The following is a 21,165-nucleotide window of genomic DNA, read 5'->3' as shown; positions in this document are numbered from 1 at the left end:
AGCGGGCCAGGAGTGTGTCAGCAGCTGTCTGCAAGCACAGCCCATAAATACACGCCACTCTCCACCGAATGGAAGTCAAATAGTAATGTGACAGCCAAGAGAGAGCGAGCAAGACGGAGAGGAAGAGAATAAAGAAAAAGCATACAGTGAGGGTTGACAACAAGCTACAGGCCCCAAACAGCAGCGTGCTCAAGGACGAAGCCGGAGAGAGCAACGTGATGTGGGCAGTTCAATAAACAGACACACTCATGTTTAAATGGATAAGAGAGAGAGGGAGGGAGGGGGGAAAATAGACCTGTCTGAGATACATTCACATTAGCATTAACCCCTCACACAAATAATCAATCACATTGACACGAGCCATGGAAACAGAGAGATTGAAAGCGAGCACTCAAGAGTCAGCAGAGAGGGAGGATGGACGTGTGAAGACAAATCCTCTGTGAGCAAACTCTGCAATGTCCAAAAATAAGATTTCCGCTTTGATTTCTTGCTTTACTCATGTCCCAGAAACAAGCCACTGTAATGCTCATTTCATGGCTGAGAACGCAGCCCTTTCAGCCACTTATTGGGGACTTAAACTGAGCCTCAGAGTGGTGTGATGATAACTATCTCCTCCGCTTCTCCTTCAATCCGATGTTCTGGTTTCACAGAGACCCTGTCTGCTTTTTACACTGGTTGACAGAAGCAGGTCACTCAGTCAACAGCGTTGGCCATAAATCCACTGCTATGGTCACAAACATTTCAACGAGCCTGCAGCTTCAGAGAGGCCTGTACAGTCATTATCCAGCAACAGTGACTGCTCTAGCCGACAATAACAAAACACTCCAAGGCTTATCAAAGCGTGACTGCGAGAGACTAGCACAATTATTCTCCACTTCTGAACTCAGGAACATTTCATAAACAAAAAAAAAAGGAAACAAAGAAAGTGAGAGTGTGTGTATGAATATGTATGTGTGTGTGACAGAGATAGAGAGAGACAGAGAGAGGTTTGGGAAGTGTGTGTTCATGCAAACTATGTTGATTACACACAGCTGATCAATACGGAAGCAGGATGGACAGTAATGAGGCTACATGAGTTTAATTCCTCACCCGTGCGTAAAGATACAGTAACAACAGTAGGCTAATAAAAGGGGGAAGGCTCTGGTCTGGCTGTGTGTGTGTGTTTCTGTGTGGAGCTGGTCTGTCTGTCGCTCACACACACTGTGTACGGCAAAGCAAAGAGAAAAACATCTGATCCACGGCGCAGGCCCGTTTTTGGTGAAGCGAGCCCCTGCGCTCGACCAAAATAAGGAGAAAACCGCAGGCTGTGGCATGATGCCTAAACGGACACACCCCCTCCAGGCTGTGGCATCGAACCAGCGACAATGTGATAAACAAACGGCGGCTCCTGCTCTCGGATATAATCATTACAGTCAGTGATCCTGGTGGACTGAACCCATCATTACGGCTCGTAATTACATTTCAGCAGCAAAAACACAGGCCCGAGCGTCGGTTTGAGCTTTGTTGTCCACCTAAACGCACGTCTTCTCCCAGTAGTGCAGACTGACAGATGACTGCACAAATGACATCTTAATCAAACCAGCCACACACACACACACACACATCACACACAGGCACACACACACACAGACATACACATACACATACACACTCCTCCCGCCTCCTCTGCTCTCACCTTGCTTGACACATTTGAAGCGGACCGGGTCTTTGCAGTGTTTAATCACGGCCAGCACGTCTCTGGTGGTGAGCCCGGCCACTGGCATGTCGTTGACCTCCAGCAGCAGCTCATCCTGGGCCAGCTTGCCGCTCTGGATCAGTCCCTTCACCTGCTTCACTTCGCCGAAGTAGGGGAACTGGCCGTGCTCCGCGCCGCCCCTCAGCTCGAAGCCCAGCTCCCCGTCCTTCCCGCGGGTGATCACCGCTTCGTGGACTTTGTTGGTCCAGTGGTTTTTCTTCTTGAGGCTCTTAGACATCGTTAGGGCGAGTTAATCTCCACGGGCTAGCCCATACAAAAAGCCTCTACTACCGTCTCATCATCCCTGCCTTTTGTGGTGCGAACCGGCCGGCTGCAGCTTCACAGCGCCCGTGGCTCCATCTTCACCGGTGCACGCCACGCGCAGTGTCCGCTCGGCGAGCCGCGCAGTCGGGCAGAGGGGCTGCAGTACAGCTCGGAGGCGGATGAAATAATTATTACTCTGTCAGACACACAGACGCGAGAGACAGATACTGGTGGATGACCCGGATGTGAAGCCTGAAGGAGGGGAGAGATGAATGGTTCTGGTTCGGCGTTAAAGGATGGAGAGGAGGGGAAGTAACACAGGAGGCGCTTTACTCCCACTACACTGCCAGGGGCGCTTCCTCGGGCTGATCACACACAGGACATGACATAGGAGGAACCTCAGCTTACTCTACATTATATATGAACCCCCTAACCTACATATCGTCTACCTACAACCACGGCTTGGCGTGAGAGAGAGAGAGAGAGAGAGAGAGAGAGAGAGAGAGAGAGAGAGAGAGAGAGAGAGAGAGAGAGAGAGAGAGAGAGAGAGAGAGAGAGAGAGAGAGGGGGATAGCTTTATGACCGACTTTTCCACCGGCTCTAAAATTATTATAGAGAGCCGTACTAAGTTTTTATTTGTTCATGGACAACTTATGCACATGATAAAGTGAAAAGCAAAGCAACACCTGCATCAATCAGTACGACCTAGTATGGAGGAGCCATGTTGCAAGGGAGTCATCTATTATAAAATTAAAAATGTATAATTTGTATTTTTTGCACATGGCTCTACACTCTGAATACACACAATTCACAATCCACAGAGTAATCATATCACCAAATTAGATCTTAATTACTGGATAGTTCTGCAAAATCTATAATGTCCAACACAATATAAGTTTCTATAGTATCAGTATGGCTAATGTTTTGAAAAGATCCTGGTCATGTAAAATAAACTACAGTTTTACTAAAATAAAACACTTGGTAAATTTGGAGACATTGTATATGAAGTAATTTCAACATTTTGCCAGTTTAGCCATAAAAACATGGACTGTTTTTTTTTTTGTTTTTTTTTTACTGCTGTATTACTGTTTAACTGTTGTACTAGTGTTATACTGATGTACCACTGATTTACAGTTGTACGACTGTTGTAAGGGAAGATGCAACATTAAACATCTCCCTTGCTCTGTAAAATCCACCCTCTTAAATTGGTCACCGTTACATCATTGCCATGATGACACAAATTCAACTCCAACAGAGAATGACAAATCTTTTTGTCGCCATTATTTTTTCATGGCTGCATGGCTTTCTGAAGTGGGTGAAGTAAAGTTTCATTCAATATTTAGCACAAAAGTCAAGAGCCACTCCTCTGAACCCACTAAGAACGACAGTCCCTCTTACTGCCATTCTCAGTCTCTATGCGTGTGTGTGTATTTTAAGACATGCAACATGCTTTTGTAATGTGAGTATCCTCCCATGAAAACAACATTTCTGTACACAATCCCCCCTGGGTGTTTGCAACCAGTAAATAATCCATGAAGAGCAGTGGATTCACTTTGATTGTCACTTTACTTACTTCCCTGTGTTTGCATTTAGGTCAAAGTGAACGCTCTGGTTACAGCTGAGACTTTTGACACTAATACTAAGCAGATGATGATGCAGACCAGATGATTATTTAAAACCAACCACCACAGTGGAGGAAAAAGTAGTGGTATAATCCAGAAAACTGGCTCGATTAGGAGATTATATACTCAGAGGGGAAATGAATCCCTGCTTTGCTTTATCTGTGCCTCTGCTGGTGTATATTTGAACTGCAGCTCTGAGCGGCCTGTAGCACTGAAACACAGTTCAGGGGTGAGGAAGCACATTACATATCGAGGGAGCTCAGAGTCTGCAGGTTTCACAGCAGCAGCAGCTCATTTAAAGTCACTGGTGTATTAAACTGTGATGCTGCCTTCAGATAGAACAATAATCTGGCACCGTGTATCTTTTTTGTTACGTAAGTGGTATTTTTTTGTGTACATGACAAATCATACACCAACAATTTGTCTTGCGCTCATCTATCTATATCTGGATCAGAGTATTTCACTATTTTGGACCTTCGTTTGTGAACAGAAGTGCGCTTGAAGAACAAAAAAAGAGAAGTCATCAGCTGTCGGAAGCTGTGTGGTGGAGCATCTAAATTTGGAGTCACTTCAAGCAACTCATTGCCACGTCAGGATATTCTCGTGACAGGACACCAAAGTACATCAGGAGCTCTCGGTGGAGTCTGGGTGGCCAATCACACGTTGTTGTGCGTGAGCTCTCAACAGCATTGTAATGAAGTCCTTTGGTCTGTGTGTCATTGTGCCTCCTAAACAGGACGTGCTTTATCTCTGTTTTTCTCTATACGTGAGCACTGCATCATGTTAGAGCAGCCGCTGCAGCTCCATCTAAATCTTCCACTTTCTGTCAGAATACCAATGATCTAAACACAACATCTGTAGGTGTGATTATGCACAGTAGAAACATCCACAGAGGCCACCTGTAAATATGTTTGGTTAGTGCGTTTGGGTTCATTAGCTGGGCGGAAGAAGAAAGACAATTATATTATTTTATATCATCATTATAGACAGAAAGTAATGAGTATCCTAAAGCAGACTGCCAACAACAGAGAGCGAAAATACAATAACACGAAGCAGCCTGCACACTCAATAGAACCTATATGGATTTAGCTCACTGCCTCTCTTCTGTCTGCATTTGCTGTTAGGGAAGAAATGCACACTAAGTTGTTTTTATTGCTCTGCAAAGACAGAGGGGGGAGTGGGGGTCACCTTCACACGGATGCTTCTCAACAGGATGAACAGTCTCCTCCCGTCTTTATCATCTTTATTCTTATCCATTGGATGTGCTGGAGCTTATAGAGAGAAACCAGACGGCAGGCAACACATTAATTGTCATCTACGGCCTTTTGACGGTAACAACATTTAAACTTTAAAATGATTGGACAAAACATGGTGGCGGCATCGGTGAGAAATCCAGGGGTGTGCGGGACTAGAGAAGTGGTTAAAAATCAGTTTCTAACACACACACCCACGCACACTCAAATGCAATACACACACACAGAGAATAAGTTAATTAGACTGAACGGCTTAGGGGAATTGGCAACTAAATCACGTTGGCTTTTTCTCAGAGCTGACAATGAGATTTAATTATGCAGTGAAATTTGTGATGGAAAAGTACCTGTAGAAAGTCCAAACCAAACCAAACCAAACCAAACCACACCGGCATCGTCACTGGAGACTAATCAACCCATTAGCTGATGTTAGTCTATCAGTGTTTGGATGACTGTAGAAATATAAGAATATACAGCACAGATATAACTCAAGTTTTACCTTCTTCAACCATGAAGCTGCACCAATCGAAATTTTATACATAAAGTACAAGGTGACAACAATCAATATTTCTGAAATAACAAACAAATGGATAATGAAAAGGTGGTTTTACTTACAGAGATTCATATCCAGTTTCAACTCTGTCATTTCCTGATTCCCCCTTGAACCGCACTGTTGTCATTCTTCAGTGGTAAAACTGAACTGGTTTCATATGGGAAAATTTAAGGGTTTCACATGTACTCACATAGGTTTCACTTGGGAGTTCACATATTATACCATGAAAATGTTCCAAAACCACCCATATGCCAGCACTTATTTCAAGAAACCACGTGTTGTGTGCACAAAGAAGCCATTCGTTTCCTTCAGGAGCTGGTGGGGACCAAAACCAGAGCTAAAAGAGAGTAAATACAGAAGTTACAGTCACAGAAATCCAAATCCAAATTAATATCAATGCTACACCATATTCACACCATATCCACTTGGTTAACATGTTGGAAAATACATTTATTATACCACTCATGACAAGCTTAACACTGATCATGTGTGATGTTATGCGTGTATATATATGGAGATGGAGAGAGAGAGGGACACAGATGCATAGATTTGTATTTAATATTATTGATGAATATTTGTTTTGTATGTTGTGCTGTTCTGAATATGAATTGCAATGTTGTGGTGCATATATACAGTATATATATATATATATATATATATATATATATATATATATATATATATATATATATATATATATATATATATATATATATATATATATAAAAATTCCCCCTTTATTTGTTCGAGAGGGACAGTGTACATTAATGAACATTTTAAAAAGATAAAATGTAAATGCACCCAATTATAGCCAATAGGCTAATTTCCGTTGGCAGTCCCCCTGCCGGATGGAGCATGGCAATGAGACCTATAATAAAGGTAGTATTATATGCAAGTATTGTGTAAAATGCTTTGGCAAAAACAAATCTCTGTTCTTGCCAATAAAGCAAATTGAATTGAGAGGGACTGGAAATCAGGGGCTGATATCAATCTCCTTATTGGCAAGACAGAAAATAATATTTCCCAAAATGTTGAAGTATTATGAAAATCATATTTATTGTATTTAAAGATAATCATAAAACTTTAATAACATGAGCACTGGCCTACTTGGATTCATGATTATCAGATAGAAGGAAAAAAAACTCACATCACAAATTCTATCTCTTTCAGTCTCCTCAGATGTTAACCCTTTTGAGTACTGCACGTCTCGACTACAGATCAAAAATATTAGCTGGTCATTACACACAGTTTTCAAAGAGTTCCTCAGATGTGATATGTGGTTTAGATTTAATTCTTTTTGCTCTGACTCTGTGGCCAGCTGCAGTCTGCTTCATTAGCACCATCATCCTCTTCTCTCTCACTCTTTTCCTGAACTACATCATCATCGTACCTTCATTTTGAAGAAGTTTCATATCCACGCTGTTTGATCTCCCTTGCAGGGCTTTGGGGATTAGCTAAATGAGTCTGCAGTTAGCTTTTAAAAATCACACAATGCCTCCCAAAAATAGTGTCCTCTCAGCTAACGCCTTATCATTGTGCTTGAGCAGTGATGGCTTAGTGGAGTCTCTGCAAGACGGGAGTCAGCCTTGGCACTGCTCTGACCCATTTGTGGGATGTTCACTGCCATCATATTGGTGTTTATCAAAGCTATAAAAAAAAAAAACCGGGGGAGGGGAAGGGACAGTGTGACAGTTGTTCTGATAATCCTATCACTATCTCCCAACTAATTAATTTAACGGTTGATCTGCTCATGAATACTGGAGAGGACTGTGGGCCACAGTGTTCGCTTTAAATCGCCACAGCTTGGTAGAAAATAACTTTCTCTCATTCTAGTTCAGGATTAATTAGCCCTAATCTTGGGGCGTTTCCAATGGAGATTTTATAAAAAAAGGGCCAATACGTCTTTGTCAGGAACAATCTATGTTAATTATATTAAAACTGGTGATTAGATTTTCTTCAGTTGTCTCCTTTATGACCATCAAGCAGTCATCAGTCTTGGTCATTAGTTGCTCAGTGTGTCCACTAGATGGAGATATTTGCCGTTGAACAGCACAGGAAGCAGATATCTCTGTCCCTGCTCCCCTTCTCTCAGATTAAGACACATTTAATGAGCAAGGTTTGAATAATAATGGTCCAAGATACGCCAGGTGAGGCAATGTGATGTAGAAATTTGAAAATTGTAGGACACATACAGGAAACCATCTTGCATCCAGCGGTTAAAAACCTTAAGTAAAAGCATGTTTATAGATTTTGCACAGTAATAGGAGTAACCTCTTTTCAAAACTGTAAGTTGTTTATTGAATGTTGTATAAAGAATTTGACAAATGATTCATTACAACAAAGTATGGTGGATTCTCCTGCTCATATTTACTAAAAAACAAAAACAAAAAAAAAAACATTTACAAAGGTGCCACAGTCGGCTTGGGTCATAAGATGCAAATATTTATTGGTCTCTCAAATCCACGGCGGTCTGTGCTGCTTGGAAATAAAAAGCTGAGACAACGCCCTGGAGTCAAGCTGCTTTCTGTGGTTCTGAGTCAAAACTGTTTGGTGTCTCTGAACCTGAGAAGACAAATATCAGTTCTTCTAAACATCAAAAGCATCGACGCATGTGGTGTGTCTATTTAAACAGTGCAGTTAAACTTTTTACTTAAACTGCTCCATTGATTTTATGGAGGAAAATCACATACTAAGGGCATCAATACAGTTGCCTCAAGTGATTTCAGAAAGTGAGTACAACTACCATTTAATCTATTTTCTCCGTTCTTTTTTTTCACATTATGTTTTAGTGAAAATGTCTACGTTTTTTTTTTCTGGTCTGAATATGCCATTCAAATGTCTGGTTTTGACAGTCAAATGTTTTCCTCTTGGGGAAAAATAAACAACTCAATATTCACACAAACACAGGAGAAAATGAGTTCCATAAGTCGCCATGGTCTCACCATAGCAACTCTTTTATTAGCAAAATCATGGATATTAGTCCACTAATGTCCCCATCCAATGGAAACAGAGGGTTGGGGGGTCTAGGGGGGGATATGTAACTTGAAACCATTACAGATCATAATCTATTACAGGGCACTTGTACCCAGCCACCTGTCTGTCTGTCTGTCTGTCTATGCACTGAACACAGATCTACATTATGGTCCTACGGTCTGCTACAAGGCCGCCATTGGCATCCTCTTTTCAAAGCTTCTCTTTGCTTCGTGGTTCAATCAGGAATGTTTCAGCTTGTAGCGGCGCACCGACAACGTGCGCTCGTTAATAAGAGTTAATAGAGTAGCTTCTTTTTGGTCGCTTAGAAAAATAAAACTTTGAAAGAGGATGACAAATAGAGGAATAAAGTCCCTTTGTTTTTTTTTTATATTGTGCACACACTGACACACAATCACTCACTATCACACAGGCGTTTGGCCTCATCCACTCGCAGCACACATGCAAACCGCACATCCGGAAAGGTTTACACACACATACACACACACACGTGCGCCTCTCACAGTATGTCAGAGTCAGAGTGAATTGGTCGACTTGAGTTACTTGGTCTTGCTTGATTTGTACAAGGAGGCAAAGATGATGTGACGATGAAATAGTCTGAAAATAATATGGACTACAGGGGGCTTGGGAGTGAGTTGAATGGTAACAACTACATAAACCTAACATTTAAGTCAACAAAAGGAAAACACTGCAACTAAGGCATGCAAGGCACAAGCACCTACAAATAAAGACAAAAAGTGTTCATTCATGGACAAAAAAAAAAAGCAAAAAAAGCAAAGGCCCCCTTTTATATAAAAATTAAAAATAATGATAATAAGGTAAAACAAGCACATTTTAAAAACTGTGAAAAATCACTGGGCATAGACAGTTGTACAAATATTTTACACAAAACATTTTTTCTACACACCGTCTTTAAAACTTTTAGAGATGAACATAAGTTAATAAGAGGTTAAAAGTGACATTCTCAGCAGGGTCCGTGAAGATCCCTCCAGTCAGACTCCCCTCGAATAAAGTCACTCGGTACAGTCGGCCGCCCGGCTGCCTGAACACACAACAACGACAACAACAACGACAACAAGAACACATCAGGATTAGAGAAGGAAGACGTGACTGACCACACTTAATCCAGCTCGTTCCTGCAGCGGCAGATGTTTGTTTACCTTTAGAAAAGGCCGCAGTCCTTCAGGTTGTTCTTGATGATGACATCGGTGACGGCATCGAACACAAACTGCACGTTCTTGGTGTCGGTGGCACAGGTGAAGTGGGTGTAGATCTCCTTGGTGTCCTTCCTCTTGTTCAGGTCTTCAAACTGGCACTGGATGTAGGCCGCTGCCTCCTCGTAGGTGTTGGAGCCTGGACAGGACAAAGACGACGACACAATGAGGAAGAAAAATGACAACGCGCAAACACTTTCAGAAAACAGCTCATTACTTTGCCTGCAAAACAAGACAATAAACAAATCTGTTCTCTATAAACTCGACACAATGCCAGTTTTCGTTTTGAGACGGCACCATAGACAGGGTTCATTTGATTCTGTTTTATCACTAAGGTTATTTTTTTATGGAGGTGTTGCACGGGACTGTACAAGTTTACAATCTTATATAAGCTTGGAAAAGTGGGTGCAAAAAGTTATTGGTGAACCTGACAAGGACACATTGTTTAAACATGAAGCGGCCCACACAGTTCATGAGCAGAGCAGAGAGGACAATGGAGAAAGATGTTTGTGTTGAAGCTGTGGAGACTGCCACACCTTTGAGTGGCCACAAGAGGCAGTGTTAGCAACAAAATAATGAACAAATGTGAGTCCTGGATCTGCAGAACAGCATTAAATACTAACAAAACAAAAAAAAGACATTTCTTAGGTTCAAGTTTAAACAAATAAACTCTTCACTGTCACCTCCTGCAACATTTTAGATATACTTCAGTGGATTTAAGGCGTGTATGTAGCATATAAAGTGCAGTATTTCTATGTGAACTGCATACAGAGTGGGTCTGTGTATCTTTGTCTCACCTGCATATTCTGGGAAACAGATTGTGAGAGGGCTCTTTTTGATCTTCTCCTCAAACAGGTCTTTCTTGTTGAGGAAGAGGATGATGGAGGTGTCCGTGAACCACTTGTTGTTGCAGATTGAGTCAAACAGCTTCATGCTCTCGTGCATTCGATTCTGAGAAAGCGGAGACACACACACACAATAGTCACCGACAGGAGCATGAACCGACTTCAAAAAAGAAAAGAAAAGAAAAGGGAGACAAAGAATCTCAGCGTTCATTGAAGGTCAGAGAGGTTCGTACCATCTCCTCGTCCTCAGCCAGCACCAGGTCGTAGTCGCTCAGGGCCACACAGAAGATGATGGCGGTGACTCCCTCGAAACAGTGGATCCACTTCTTCCTCTCCGATCTCTGTCCGCCTACGTCAAACATTCTGCAGCAAGATCACAGAAACATGCTGTTGTTAGCTAAGTGTAACACACAAGTTTCCACACATTATTACTTTTTAATATGCATGTCAGTCATTGATACCCATTCTCTATATTTCCCTGCAGCCGCACTGTCACCTCAGGCTAACGGTGGTTAATATGACCCTAAGACGGTTCCCTAAACCACCACTGAAGGGGTGGATAATTTCATAACAATATTCCCACTTGTGGAGATGATGGACCTTGGACATTTATTAGAGATTACTTAAAAAACAAGCATGTATAAATGATCCCTTCTTCTTTTTTATTTATTTTATCTTTATTTATTTTTTCTTCTGCTTGTGTGCTTCACATTAAGTATGTGGTATTCTTTCTGTAATAATTATGTGAGTGTCAAACTCATTTGATAAATCTGTTTGGAAAATAAAAATAAATGTCAATTATAAAAAACAAAAACAAAATAAAAAAGTACTCCCACTCTATGATCTGGATGGGATTCAGGAAGGGCGAACCAGCGGTTACACGACATGTAAATGTCCATACTGGGTATCAAACAACACCAGTGACACCACATTAACCAGAAGTTTGAATCAGTGAACAGCAGAGATTCATCTGCAGCGGCTGGACTCACTTGAAGTGCAGGTCCTTGAAGGTGAAGTGAGTTTCCACGATACCAGTGGTTTTGACTCTGGTCCTCAACACATCCTGTTGGGTGGGTACGTACGCCCCGTGGGATATCCTGTCCAAGTCGTTCAGGTAGCTTCAGGAGGAGAGACAGAGGGACAAAGATTGACACTACATTCAAATAAAAGGGCACATTTGCAGATAAAGACTGAAGAGTACCAGTTGCTCACATTAATATCTCACATTAGTTCCTGTGCATGTGTGTGTGTGTGTGTGTGTGTGTGTGTGTCCTACTCACTACGCTGCGGAGTCGTTCAGCTGGTACTCTCGGGAGCGGCTGAAGCAGGCCTGAACTCCTCCGTCTTTCCACAGCCGCTGGATGACCCCGGCCAGCTCTCCCGTCATGAAGCCTTCTTCTGCTGAGCCGGCGAGGACGAACAGCTGCCGTGCATCATCCTGAACACACACAGCCTCTCAAATTTAAACCAGAGGCCACAACTCTTTCAGTTTGTGTCAGTTTTTAAGTCAGTAAGAAAAGTAAATGTATGTTTTAGTTACCAATTATTAATTTTATGTTGTTGAAACTCTGATGATAAAATATTGACAGTGCATGAGGCTGTAACAATTTATGTAAAATCGCAAGTGCAATATCCAAATCGCAAGAGCTGCAATTTTTTGGATAAAAAAATAGCAGCATGATTTTTTAAAATTGAATATTGGTAATGCATAGTGCACTCATTGCCAAAAGCAGTGTTTATTGTTTCACGGCAAAATGACATTACAGTTTGTGTGAGTGTAATCCTTAATGACTACATTTGGGCCTCATCACGGACAGTCATGTCTCATTAAAATCACACTAAAAGAATTTTGTCACTTACAAACAGCCCTGTCTGAGAGCAAATTAAGACATGGATTAAAGATGACAAATAACTGTGTCTGTTCTGGGTGTTTTAGCCATGCCACTTTGTATAAAATTGGATTTCAAAAGCTGCACAGTGTCTTACGCAGGTCAGTGGCCAAAAATTGATATCTGTAAGAGCAGAAAATCAGCATGGAAAAGCTTTGGCTGAAAAATTGGTCACGATGACAGAGCCAGGGCAGTCACGCTGTGGCAGTGACTAAGCCTCTTGTTATTCTGGGAAAAAGCAGAATTGAAAAACGAAACAGGAATCTGTATAGAAATAAGAGGAAATCGACTACTCAGCAGTCTGCGCTGTGTTCATTTGCAGGGTCCGACGTTAAGGTTTTTTCGTACTTGCCCTGTCGGGCAAGTACTTTTCAAGTCTACTTGCCCCATCTAAATTCTTACTTGCCCTGCCTAGGTTTTTTTTTCTGGTTGTGTGGTGCATACTTTCGCTCATGACTTATATCTTACTAAAATCCTTCCTGTTGACTATACACAACACTTCTTTCTTCAGAAAGCAGTATTTATTATTATCTATAATTGCATTTAAATGGCAATCATTGCAGACATGTAAAATTAACTGCTATTTCACATTATTTGACCAGTAGCAGTTGCACCCTCCATGCCCTATCTGAACAGGTGAGCCACCTGTTTAATGCCCGATCACAGTTGAAATCTTGAACTGAAGGGCCTTTTAATGGCTAAAACATTAACCTGGACAACATTTTAACAGATAGCTGGCTCCTCCAGTCAGATTTTATTCTTTTCATTGCATTCACATGCTGCAGTGGACAATTTAGCTTCAGTATTAATGCAGTATCTAAAATATATATATATATTAGAAAAGACCAATTTAAAAAATATTTTTTAATATGAAAATGTTCATGTCCATCTATATGCTCTCAATACTTGGTTGGGGCCATTTGACTTGAACTACTGGAAATAGCCTAGACTTTTCCATGTTACTCTAGTTTATTGAGTTGCCCCTGTAAAACTCAAGGATGTGGGACATTGAAACAACAGTGACAGGCAAACAGCCAATCATGTGTGTCAAACTCAATTTAGTTCAGGGGTAACAAACAGCACAATTTGATCTCAAGTAGGCCTAACCAGTAAAGCAATAGCATGATAGCCTATACATATATTTTAAAATGTTTATTTTTCCTCTGTTTTAGTACATTATTAAGATGTTTACAGTTAATGAACTATCCTTTTACAAAACATATTATGAACCACCTGAAATTTCTTGATAAAAATATGTGCAATTTAAAATTTTCACACTTGCTGAGGGCCGGACTGGACCCACTGTTGGGCCGGTTTTGGCCCGCGGGCCGCATGTTTCACACCCCTGGTTGTAGCGCCGTCTCCACGTGTGTTTATTGACAACAGGATAGGACACGTTAGCTCGTCGGTATGGTAACTAAACGGTAACGGGTGACTGTTGCGTGCGTCTGCCCCGAGTAGCGGCGGCGTTAATGAAGCAGCGTCAGGCCGCTCACCGTCAGTGAAATGCTCGGTGAAATCGCCGATTAAATACAGCCAGCCGCGAGCAACGTACAGCCTATCTCACCTGGTAGAGCACCCGCTGCAGCGACCCAGCTCGATCCCACCTGACAGTGCCTTTGCTCCGCGTCAACCCCCCCTCTCACTCGCTCCCTCTCCCCCCGTCTCTCTCCAGCTGTCCTTTCAAAATAAATGCATAAAACGTCCGAAAATAAAAAATAATAAAATCTGAGTCGGTGCTTGCCCGACCGGGCAAGTCCGCGCAGGTTCTACCTGCCCGCCGGTAATTTTTACTTGCCCCGGGCAATCGGGCAACCGTTATTGTCGAACCCTGATTTGCACTGAATGATAATACAGAAAAAGAAACAGAGCCAATGTGACCCCAAACAAGACTGAAAACATCTACTTCCATTGGAAATAGCTGAAGGCTGCTGAAAAGTGTAACGACATGACATAATACAGCAGTTGTAATATTCATGGCATCATTGTATCATATTTACGTTCTGCCTGGTGTCAGTCAGTTCGAGTCTTTCATCTGGTCGCTTCTCTCCTACTCTTTACACTCACATACAGTTTTTTCAATGCATTTTTAATTCACAATAATCATTAAAAATATAATATTTTTTCTGTTTATGTTGTGAACCAGAAAAAGTTTAAAGTAGCGACTGAAACACGGCCCATTACGTGGATGTGTTAATCAGCAGCCACTTCTGAGTAATTTCAAAGCTGGAAAAACTCTGATTTTATTCCCACAATCACTGTAATAGAAACCGTTCGCACTAAATCATTTTGAAAGCGCAACAGCCGATGAAAAAAAAGTCCATCACTCGGTCGACTGGTGTAATGAACTCAACTCTACCATTCATGGACATTTGGGGAGTTATCACTGGACCACAGCCAGACCGGCCAAAAACAATTACTGTTGCCCATAGCTGAAAAACTCATTCTGTTGACAAACTGCTCCTGTACAACGACCCAGTTCTCCACTAGGTTGATTGTATTTGTTCTCTTTGGGACTTAAACATATAAGATTCATAGCTTTATATGATCTAAAACTGAAGTTATGGAATCTAATAATACCTCAGTCCATAATATTATTTCATACCCACCTACGTCACCCTATAGAAAAACAACTTAATCTATATGTAATTATCTATACTCACATGAACTGGTGTATTACAGAAGTTATCTGCCTTGATCCAGTTTTATCTATCTATCTATCTATCTATCTATCTATCTATCTATCTATCTATCTATCTATCTATCTATCTATCTTCTCACGTCAGTAAACTTGAGCTTGAATAAAGTGCTTTGAGTGCGATACTGAACCTGTACTGACTCTGCAGTATGTGACCTGCTGCCCAGTGGGACAGTTGTTGCTGCTCTTACAGCACTGAGCTTTACATTAACGCAGAAATATAACCTGTGATATTACAAGAAAAGCGTAATTGCCCCCCACCCCAGCCCACCCCCCATCACTCACCGCTCTGGCTGCATCAGCAAAGTCAATCTTGAGGCGTCCCATAGCTCTGATAATGGCGATAATGGACTGGATGGTGTTGCTGTAGACCACGGCCTTGTACTGCTTACACTCCTCCTCTGAATAACCTGCCTCGTGGATGATCCTGGCACACACAGAAGCAGCACATTAGCAGCAGCCTCCAAAAAGCACTGTTAACGTTCATGAAGTAGATCATTATGAACAGCGGGAGGTAAACTGGCTGAGAGCGGTGGATTGTGGTGAATTGTGATGGTGGAAACCAGTGAGCAGTGCAGTTTTTTACAGAATAGGACACAAAATTTGGTTGTAGCTCTATTAAGTTTTCTCACAACCTTTGCGAGTAAAAGTGCAGGTATAGTATCTTTGATCACACCGCCTGTTCGGCAAGCTTGAAAAATGTTCAACTTCTCCCATCATTGTGTTTGGTTTCACATTAGCGCAGCACATCATTCATAATAATCTAATAATGATGTGTTATTATTATGTGACTACAGCTTCATTGGCCCCTCTCAAAAGCATTAAACTGCTGCAGAGGGAAATGACACACTGTGACCTTTGTGTTGCAGGGATGCCCCCGAGTGATCCACTGTGATCGTTACCTAACATGTTGACTAAAAACATTTAACTAGTAGATCAAAACAGATGCCTCCAAGTCGGTGATAAACCTAAAACGAAAAGTCGTCTCTGGTTTCTGTGCTGCGTGCTCCCACCTAGTTCAGTGTCAACAACGATCGGTATCGGCTGAATCTCATATTTACATGATCAGTATCTGTGGCAAAAGAAACATGATCCCTTGTAGCATTAAACCTTCAATTTATGACGCAAGGTGACATATTATTAACAATAAGTGTCCAGATGTAAATTTACTGCTCACTCTACAGCAAAATACAATATTCATTATAATAGAGATAAACGAATGAGTGACTAAAGGACTGATCTTCCATCAGTGAATAAGTGTAAGATATTGTTACACCTTATGATTACTGATACTTTTATCAGGTGACTGGAGATACAGATAATAAAGTGAGTCATTATTAGCTTTCTCTGTAGTGTGAGCGTGGGTCAGAGGAAGAAACGCAGCTTCATCAGTTCGGTGAATCTCTGAACAAACAGCCACTTTGTGCCCGATGTGTTGCTTATCTACTTACTTCATCTGTTTAACAATCGTACTTTTCCCAGACTCTCCAGCACCTGAAACACAACAAAAGAGAAAAACATATTAATAAACAAACAGCCGATACAGTGACATGATGCTCATTTTATGATCGAAGCATAAAATCACAAACATGGGTACAGAATAAACAGCATCCACCACATTGTTGACTAGTGTGACATAAACGCACTTCATAGACAGATGGATGTTTCTGCTGTGTGAATGATTTCATCTCTCGTGCCAGTTGTCTAGTCATTTATTTAGGTGCCGTGTGACCAAACATATAAAAACCTGTCAGACATAGATATGTAAACTACGCTTTCATTTTCACCTAAATGTCCCGTTTTATTGCTCTGCCTCCAATTCAGTGACAGGTGACAAACCTGAGTTGAAAGAAAACCTTTAAGTGGGTGTCTTTGCCACACACACAGACAGATGTTTTTGCAGATGGTCTTTCCTGTCCTGGACAATGGTTATTTATAAAACACTGGTTACGTTTTACACACTGATTTTGCTGTTTGCAAATTTTGTGAATATTATTTCCCTATACATTTCCTTATACACCCAAAACCATATCAATCAGTAATTTAATTTTATTTAAATCAAATTGATTTTAAATTAATGAGGACATTTCATTGTTTACCTTAAACTGCAGCATATCAGATAGCAGACAGTAAGTCAATGCTGTGAAGACGTGTCTAAGGACGGGATTGCCCAGGTCACAGTGCAATTGGATTAATCAACTGGATCCTCTCGTCAATGAGATTATACAGAGCTTAAACATCCCTTGGTTGGAAACTCAGGCTGCATCAGGCCGACTGGATGGACTCAGGCCTGTCAGATGCATCTCGTATGGACCATCTGATTTATGTGCCATCAAAATACAACACTATATGTGAGGCAGCACGGAGACACTGCAGCCTTGAAAATGTAAAACGTATACAATGTTGTTATTTCGACAAATGTATGAACACAGGACATAGATGTGTTTGGTGCTCAGCGTCTCATGAAGTTCTCCTGCTGCTCCCTCTGAGATTCAGGGCTGTTTTCAGCTGAGTACACAACATTTTAATTACCACACCTCTGCAGGGACCCAAACGTCCCTGGTGAGGTGAACTCTTCATCAATTAATTGTCCTGTATGATAAACAGCCACACACACACACACACAGACACACAACGCTAATATTTCCACATACATCACAACACACTTAAATTTAATTCCCAAACACACACACTCGCGCCTCACTTAGTAGCTGGAATTAAAAGGCCTTAATGGCTGGCAAGTGTGGCAAAAAAGAAAAAGAAAAAAAAGAAAAAGTAAAAAAGCTCAAGTTTGTCAATGAGCTACGACATCCGAGGGTTAAACACATTTCTCGAGATGCAGATACCTTCCTAGGAAACTATAAACACTATCTCAGTCTCTGTTGTCTGCCGCTTTCTCTGTCACTGTACCGTGAAAAGTCCACTACACAACAAAGATCGATCTTTGTGATTTGTATTTGTGCAGCACACAGTGAGTCCTCCCACTCAAAACACTCGTCTCAAGAGCATGTCATTTGTAGATTACTGCATTAACACAAACACCCCCAGTGGGAACAGCCAAACTGAAACACGCTAGTGCCTTCCTCCTCCTCGCACAGAAAGAAACACACACAGAATAAAATGTGGATGTACTACAACACACCCATATGGTAGTTGTTGGATATATGGTGATGATGAATCCACAAACCAACCCCACATGTCTGCAGGTGCTTGTGGAAATCGTGATCGAAGAAGAAGAAGAAGAAGGAAAAAAAAAACACAACCATGAAAATTCAAATTAGTTCTTTCTCAGATGACGCACTCGCACACATACAAGACCTGACTGCTACTGCTGCGGCGGCTGGGCATTGTACTGAGTCTGTGTGACTGTGGTGAAGTCACATGTCTGAAAATAAACGGTGCCACTGACATGATACAGACGTGGTGCTGGTGCCGGAGACGGGATTTAACTAAAAAAGATGCACAGAGCAGCAGCATCAGCATCAGTGCCGCATCCTCAGTCTGAAAAAAGGCCTGTGTGTGTCCACCACAGGATGACGCAGGCAGACGTCCAGTTAGCAGCCACTATCTGTCCATGTTGTGTGTGTGTGTGTGTGTGTGTGTGTGTGTGTAGTTGCCACAGATTATTGCTGCTAGTCAGGCTGAATGGGTTGCTATGCGACGTCCAGGCCCTGCTTTCCTGACTTCACCAGCAAACAGTGGTTTTATCATCATCCGCTCCCAGTTAACATGGAGCACAGGGAGGAGGAGGAGGAGGGCCGGCTGCTTTTCTGTGAAACAATTAATACATGATTCTGGTAATAAATCTATCTGGGAGATGTGCCACTGATATAGGCTAATACACCAAAATCCAGTCTAAATAATTATTATTTTATCTCCACACAGTGTTGACACAATGTTTTCCTTTAACAGTGTATGATCACACAGAAATATAACACCACAGTGCACAAAGGGGTGATAATTAAAACGTTTTGTGTACAACGAACTGAAACATTGCAGATCAAACACATTTTTGATTTGAAATCTTTCTTCCAGGTCTGAAGTTAGCGGAAAGGTTTTAGACAGGTTGAGCAGCATAACTGGGATTGTTTCTTAACCACCTCTCGGTTAACGGCATTAAGAGATATACTACCGACACACAACAACTCACACCCTGCGGAACTAACATTTAGTCAAAAATCTGTTTAAAAACACACCATTTTGGTCTCGTTGTCGTAACGATGTGGGTGAATCGGCCTGAAACTACTCCGGTTCATGTTTTGTATTTTCTGTGATGATGAAAGGCTGTGAAAACAGGAAGATGGCTGCCTACTTTACCCAAACTTAAAATAAGAATAAAACGCAGATTTTCACACCAATATTACTAATAAGACACATTCCAGACATGTTAGTAGATAAAATCTCACACACTTTATAATTTTTTGAAGCTGACTGCTGTAGCTAACTAATCCGAGCTAGCATCGGGGTTGCTAACCGCCGAGCTAACAACGAGCTAATCGCTTAGCTTCTGAATTAGCGCAGTGATTTAGCGGCCGCTCGCTCGCTCGCTCGCTCGCTCTGCGGGATTAAAACTAATCTCGCTGTGGCCACTTTATTGTCTGAGCTGATTTTAATTAGCAGAAAAGAAGAGGACACAACTCCAGCAGCTACAACTTTTCAGCTAACTACTACGCCTCTTCCTCCACCACCACTTTTAACACCAACACTTGTATCATTCATACTCTGTCGCCGCTTGTGACCGTGAAGTTATTTCACAGGAAAAACTTTGACTTGGCTACAACACAGACATGTTTTATAATGAACACTGAGGGTTGGGGTTTTTTTTTTTTTAGACAGGAAGTTGATTTCTTTCTTTTCCCCCCACAACAAACAGACCAACACCCTCCCTCTATGTCTGTCTATCCCCGGACCCTGCTCGATTCCCTCACCCAGCAGCAGCAGCTTGACCTCCCGGGCCGCCTTCTCTCCGTCGTCCCTCAGGTTCCTGTCGATCATCTTGCTCCTCTCCTGCGCCGCCTTGTCGTCCGTGCTCAGAGTACATCCCATCTTCTTTCTCTTTCTTCTTTTCTTCTTATGCCCTTCTTCTTCTTCTTAACCTCCCCTCCGAATAAATAAATGTAAAAAACAAAACAAAAAAAAACAGGAAGACTACAACGCAACTTTGACTAAGGAGTGCAGCAACATGCAAAGGCTACCGAGCTAGCATCCAGCGGAGAGGAGGAGGAGGAGGAGGCAGTCGGTCGGTCGGTCTCTCTAGCACTTGCGGTTCAAACCAAACACGCCCTTGCCCCGCACACACACACACACGCTCCGAAACCTCAGAGCCGAGGCGTGTCAGATATTAGTTAACTTTAAAAAGAAACTAGCAAAACAAACGCTGTAGCTACGCTGTCGGCTCTCGTCTTCGTGTCCGATTCACTCACACACAGAGAGAGGAAAAAGGCAGCAGTAGGCCAGGGAGGAGCAGACTCACACACACACATATAAGACTCAAAATATTTGCTGCTTCCTGTTCTCCTTCTTCTCTCACGCCCGTTAACTGCGCATGCGCCAGAGAGCAACAAGCTTCTTTCAAAAAATGTTTAATCCGCGTGCTGGAGTTGAGACCTGTCTGCTGTCAGGGCTCGTATTTGTGAAATGAAGTAAATACAAGTCATGCAGATAATCAACTTTTATCCAAATATTATTTGCAGTGTTTCATTTTGTTTAATTTAACCTATGAAACAGCTGAAAAAAATTAAGGTGTGGCGTCTTTGGTTTCCTCATAGGCTGCCATTAAACACAACAAATGTAATTGATTCGTTCAGGTTAGGTCAAAACTTGTCATTAGGAGTAATCTGCTGTTCCCTCTGATGACATTTCCAGAGATTATACATTGTTTGATTAAACAAAAGTCATGGATATACGCTCAATAAGCAGGTCAGGAGTTCCTCTGAATAATTGACCTAATGTCTGCCAATAAGAGGAAGCTATAAAGGATCTCTAAGTGGTTCCAGTCTGAAATTTACACCAACCAACAATGTCATTTAAAAATTGCAGTAGATAGGAGCTATGATCTGAAAGACCGGGAATATTCTCTTCACATTTACAGAGCACAAATTTGT

The 21,165-nt window shown here is 41.8% G+C and overlaps 2 protein-coding genes across 2 annotated transcripts in view; both read right to left on the bottom strand.

Annotated features, from left to right (window-relative positions):
* Positions 1-1,973, bottom strand: part of magi2b (membrane associated guanylate kinase, WW and PDZ domain containing 2b) — a gene marked incomplete at its 5' end in the record, with an annotated part of 75,931 nt that extends 73,958 nt beyond the window's left edge. The window contains one exon of the mRNA XM_083973149.1: positions 1,676-1,973. Within this exon, the coding sequence (XP_083829275.1) occupies positions 1,676-1,973 (298 nt within the window). The remainder of the gene's footprint in view (positions 1-1,675) is intronic.
* Positions 1,974-7,722: 5,749 nt separating this feature from the next.
* On the bottom strand, positions 7,723-20,564 carry LOC310987478 (guanine nucleotide-binding protein G(i) subunit alpha-1). Its single transcript, XM_083973758.1, has 9 exons — positions 19,990-20,564; positions 16,513-16,555; positions 15,347-15,488; positions 11,755-11,912; positions 11,464-11,592; positions 10,708-10,837; positions 10,427-10,580; positions 9,576-9,768; positions 7,723-9,457 (listed from the first exon to the last, which is right to left on the bottom strand). The coding sequence occupies exons 1-8, from the start codon at positions 20,105-20,107 to the stop codon at positions 9,578-9,580; spliced, it is 1,065 nt and encodes a 354-aa protein (XP_083829884.1). The 5' UTR covers positions 20,108-20,564; the 3' UTR covers positions 7,723-9,457; positions 9,576-9,577.
* Positions 20,565-21,165: the final 601 nt, after the last annotated feature.

Source organism: Trachurus trachurus (genome assembly GCF_905171665.1).
Source record: "Trachurus trachurus genome assembly, chromosome: 6".
Taxonomy (NCBI): domain Eukaryota; kingdom Metazoa; phylum Chordata; class Actinopteri; order Carangiformes; family Carangidae; genus Trachurus; species Trachurus trachurus.
This window is presented reverse-complemented; position numbering and strand designations above follow the sequence as displayed.

Bases quoted from the DNA above. Each gene is read 5' to 3' on its own strand.
- LOC310987478 (XM_083973758.1), bottom strand. From the start codon at position 20,107: ATGGGATGTACTCTGAGCACGGACGACAAGGCGGCGCAGGAGAGGAGC. The intron at 11,593-11,754 runs GTGAGTAGGACA...CTCCTCCTGAAG, and splicing joins CTGAACGACTCCGCAGCGTA to CTACCTGAACGACTTGGACA. The intron at 9,769-10,426 runs GTGAGACAAAGA...TGTCCTGTCCAG, and splicing joins CTGTTTCCCAGAATATGCAG to GCTCCAACACCTACGAGGAG.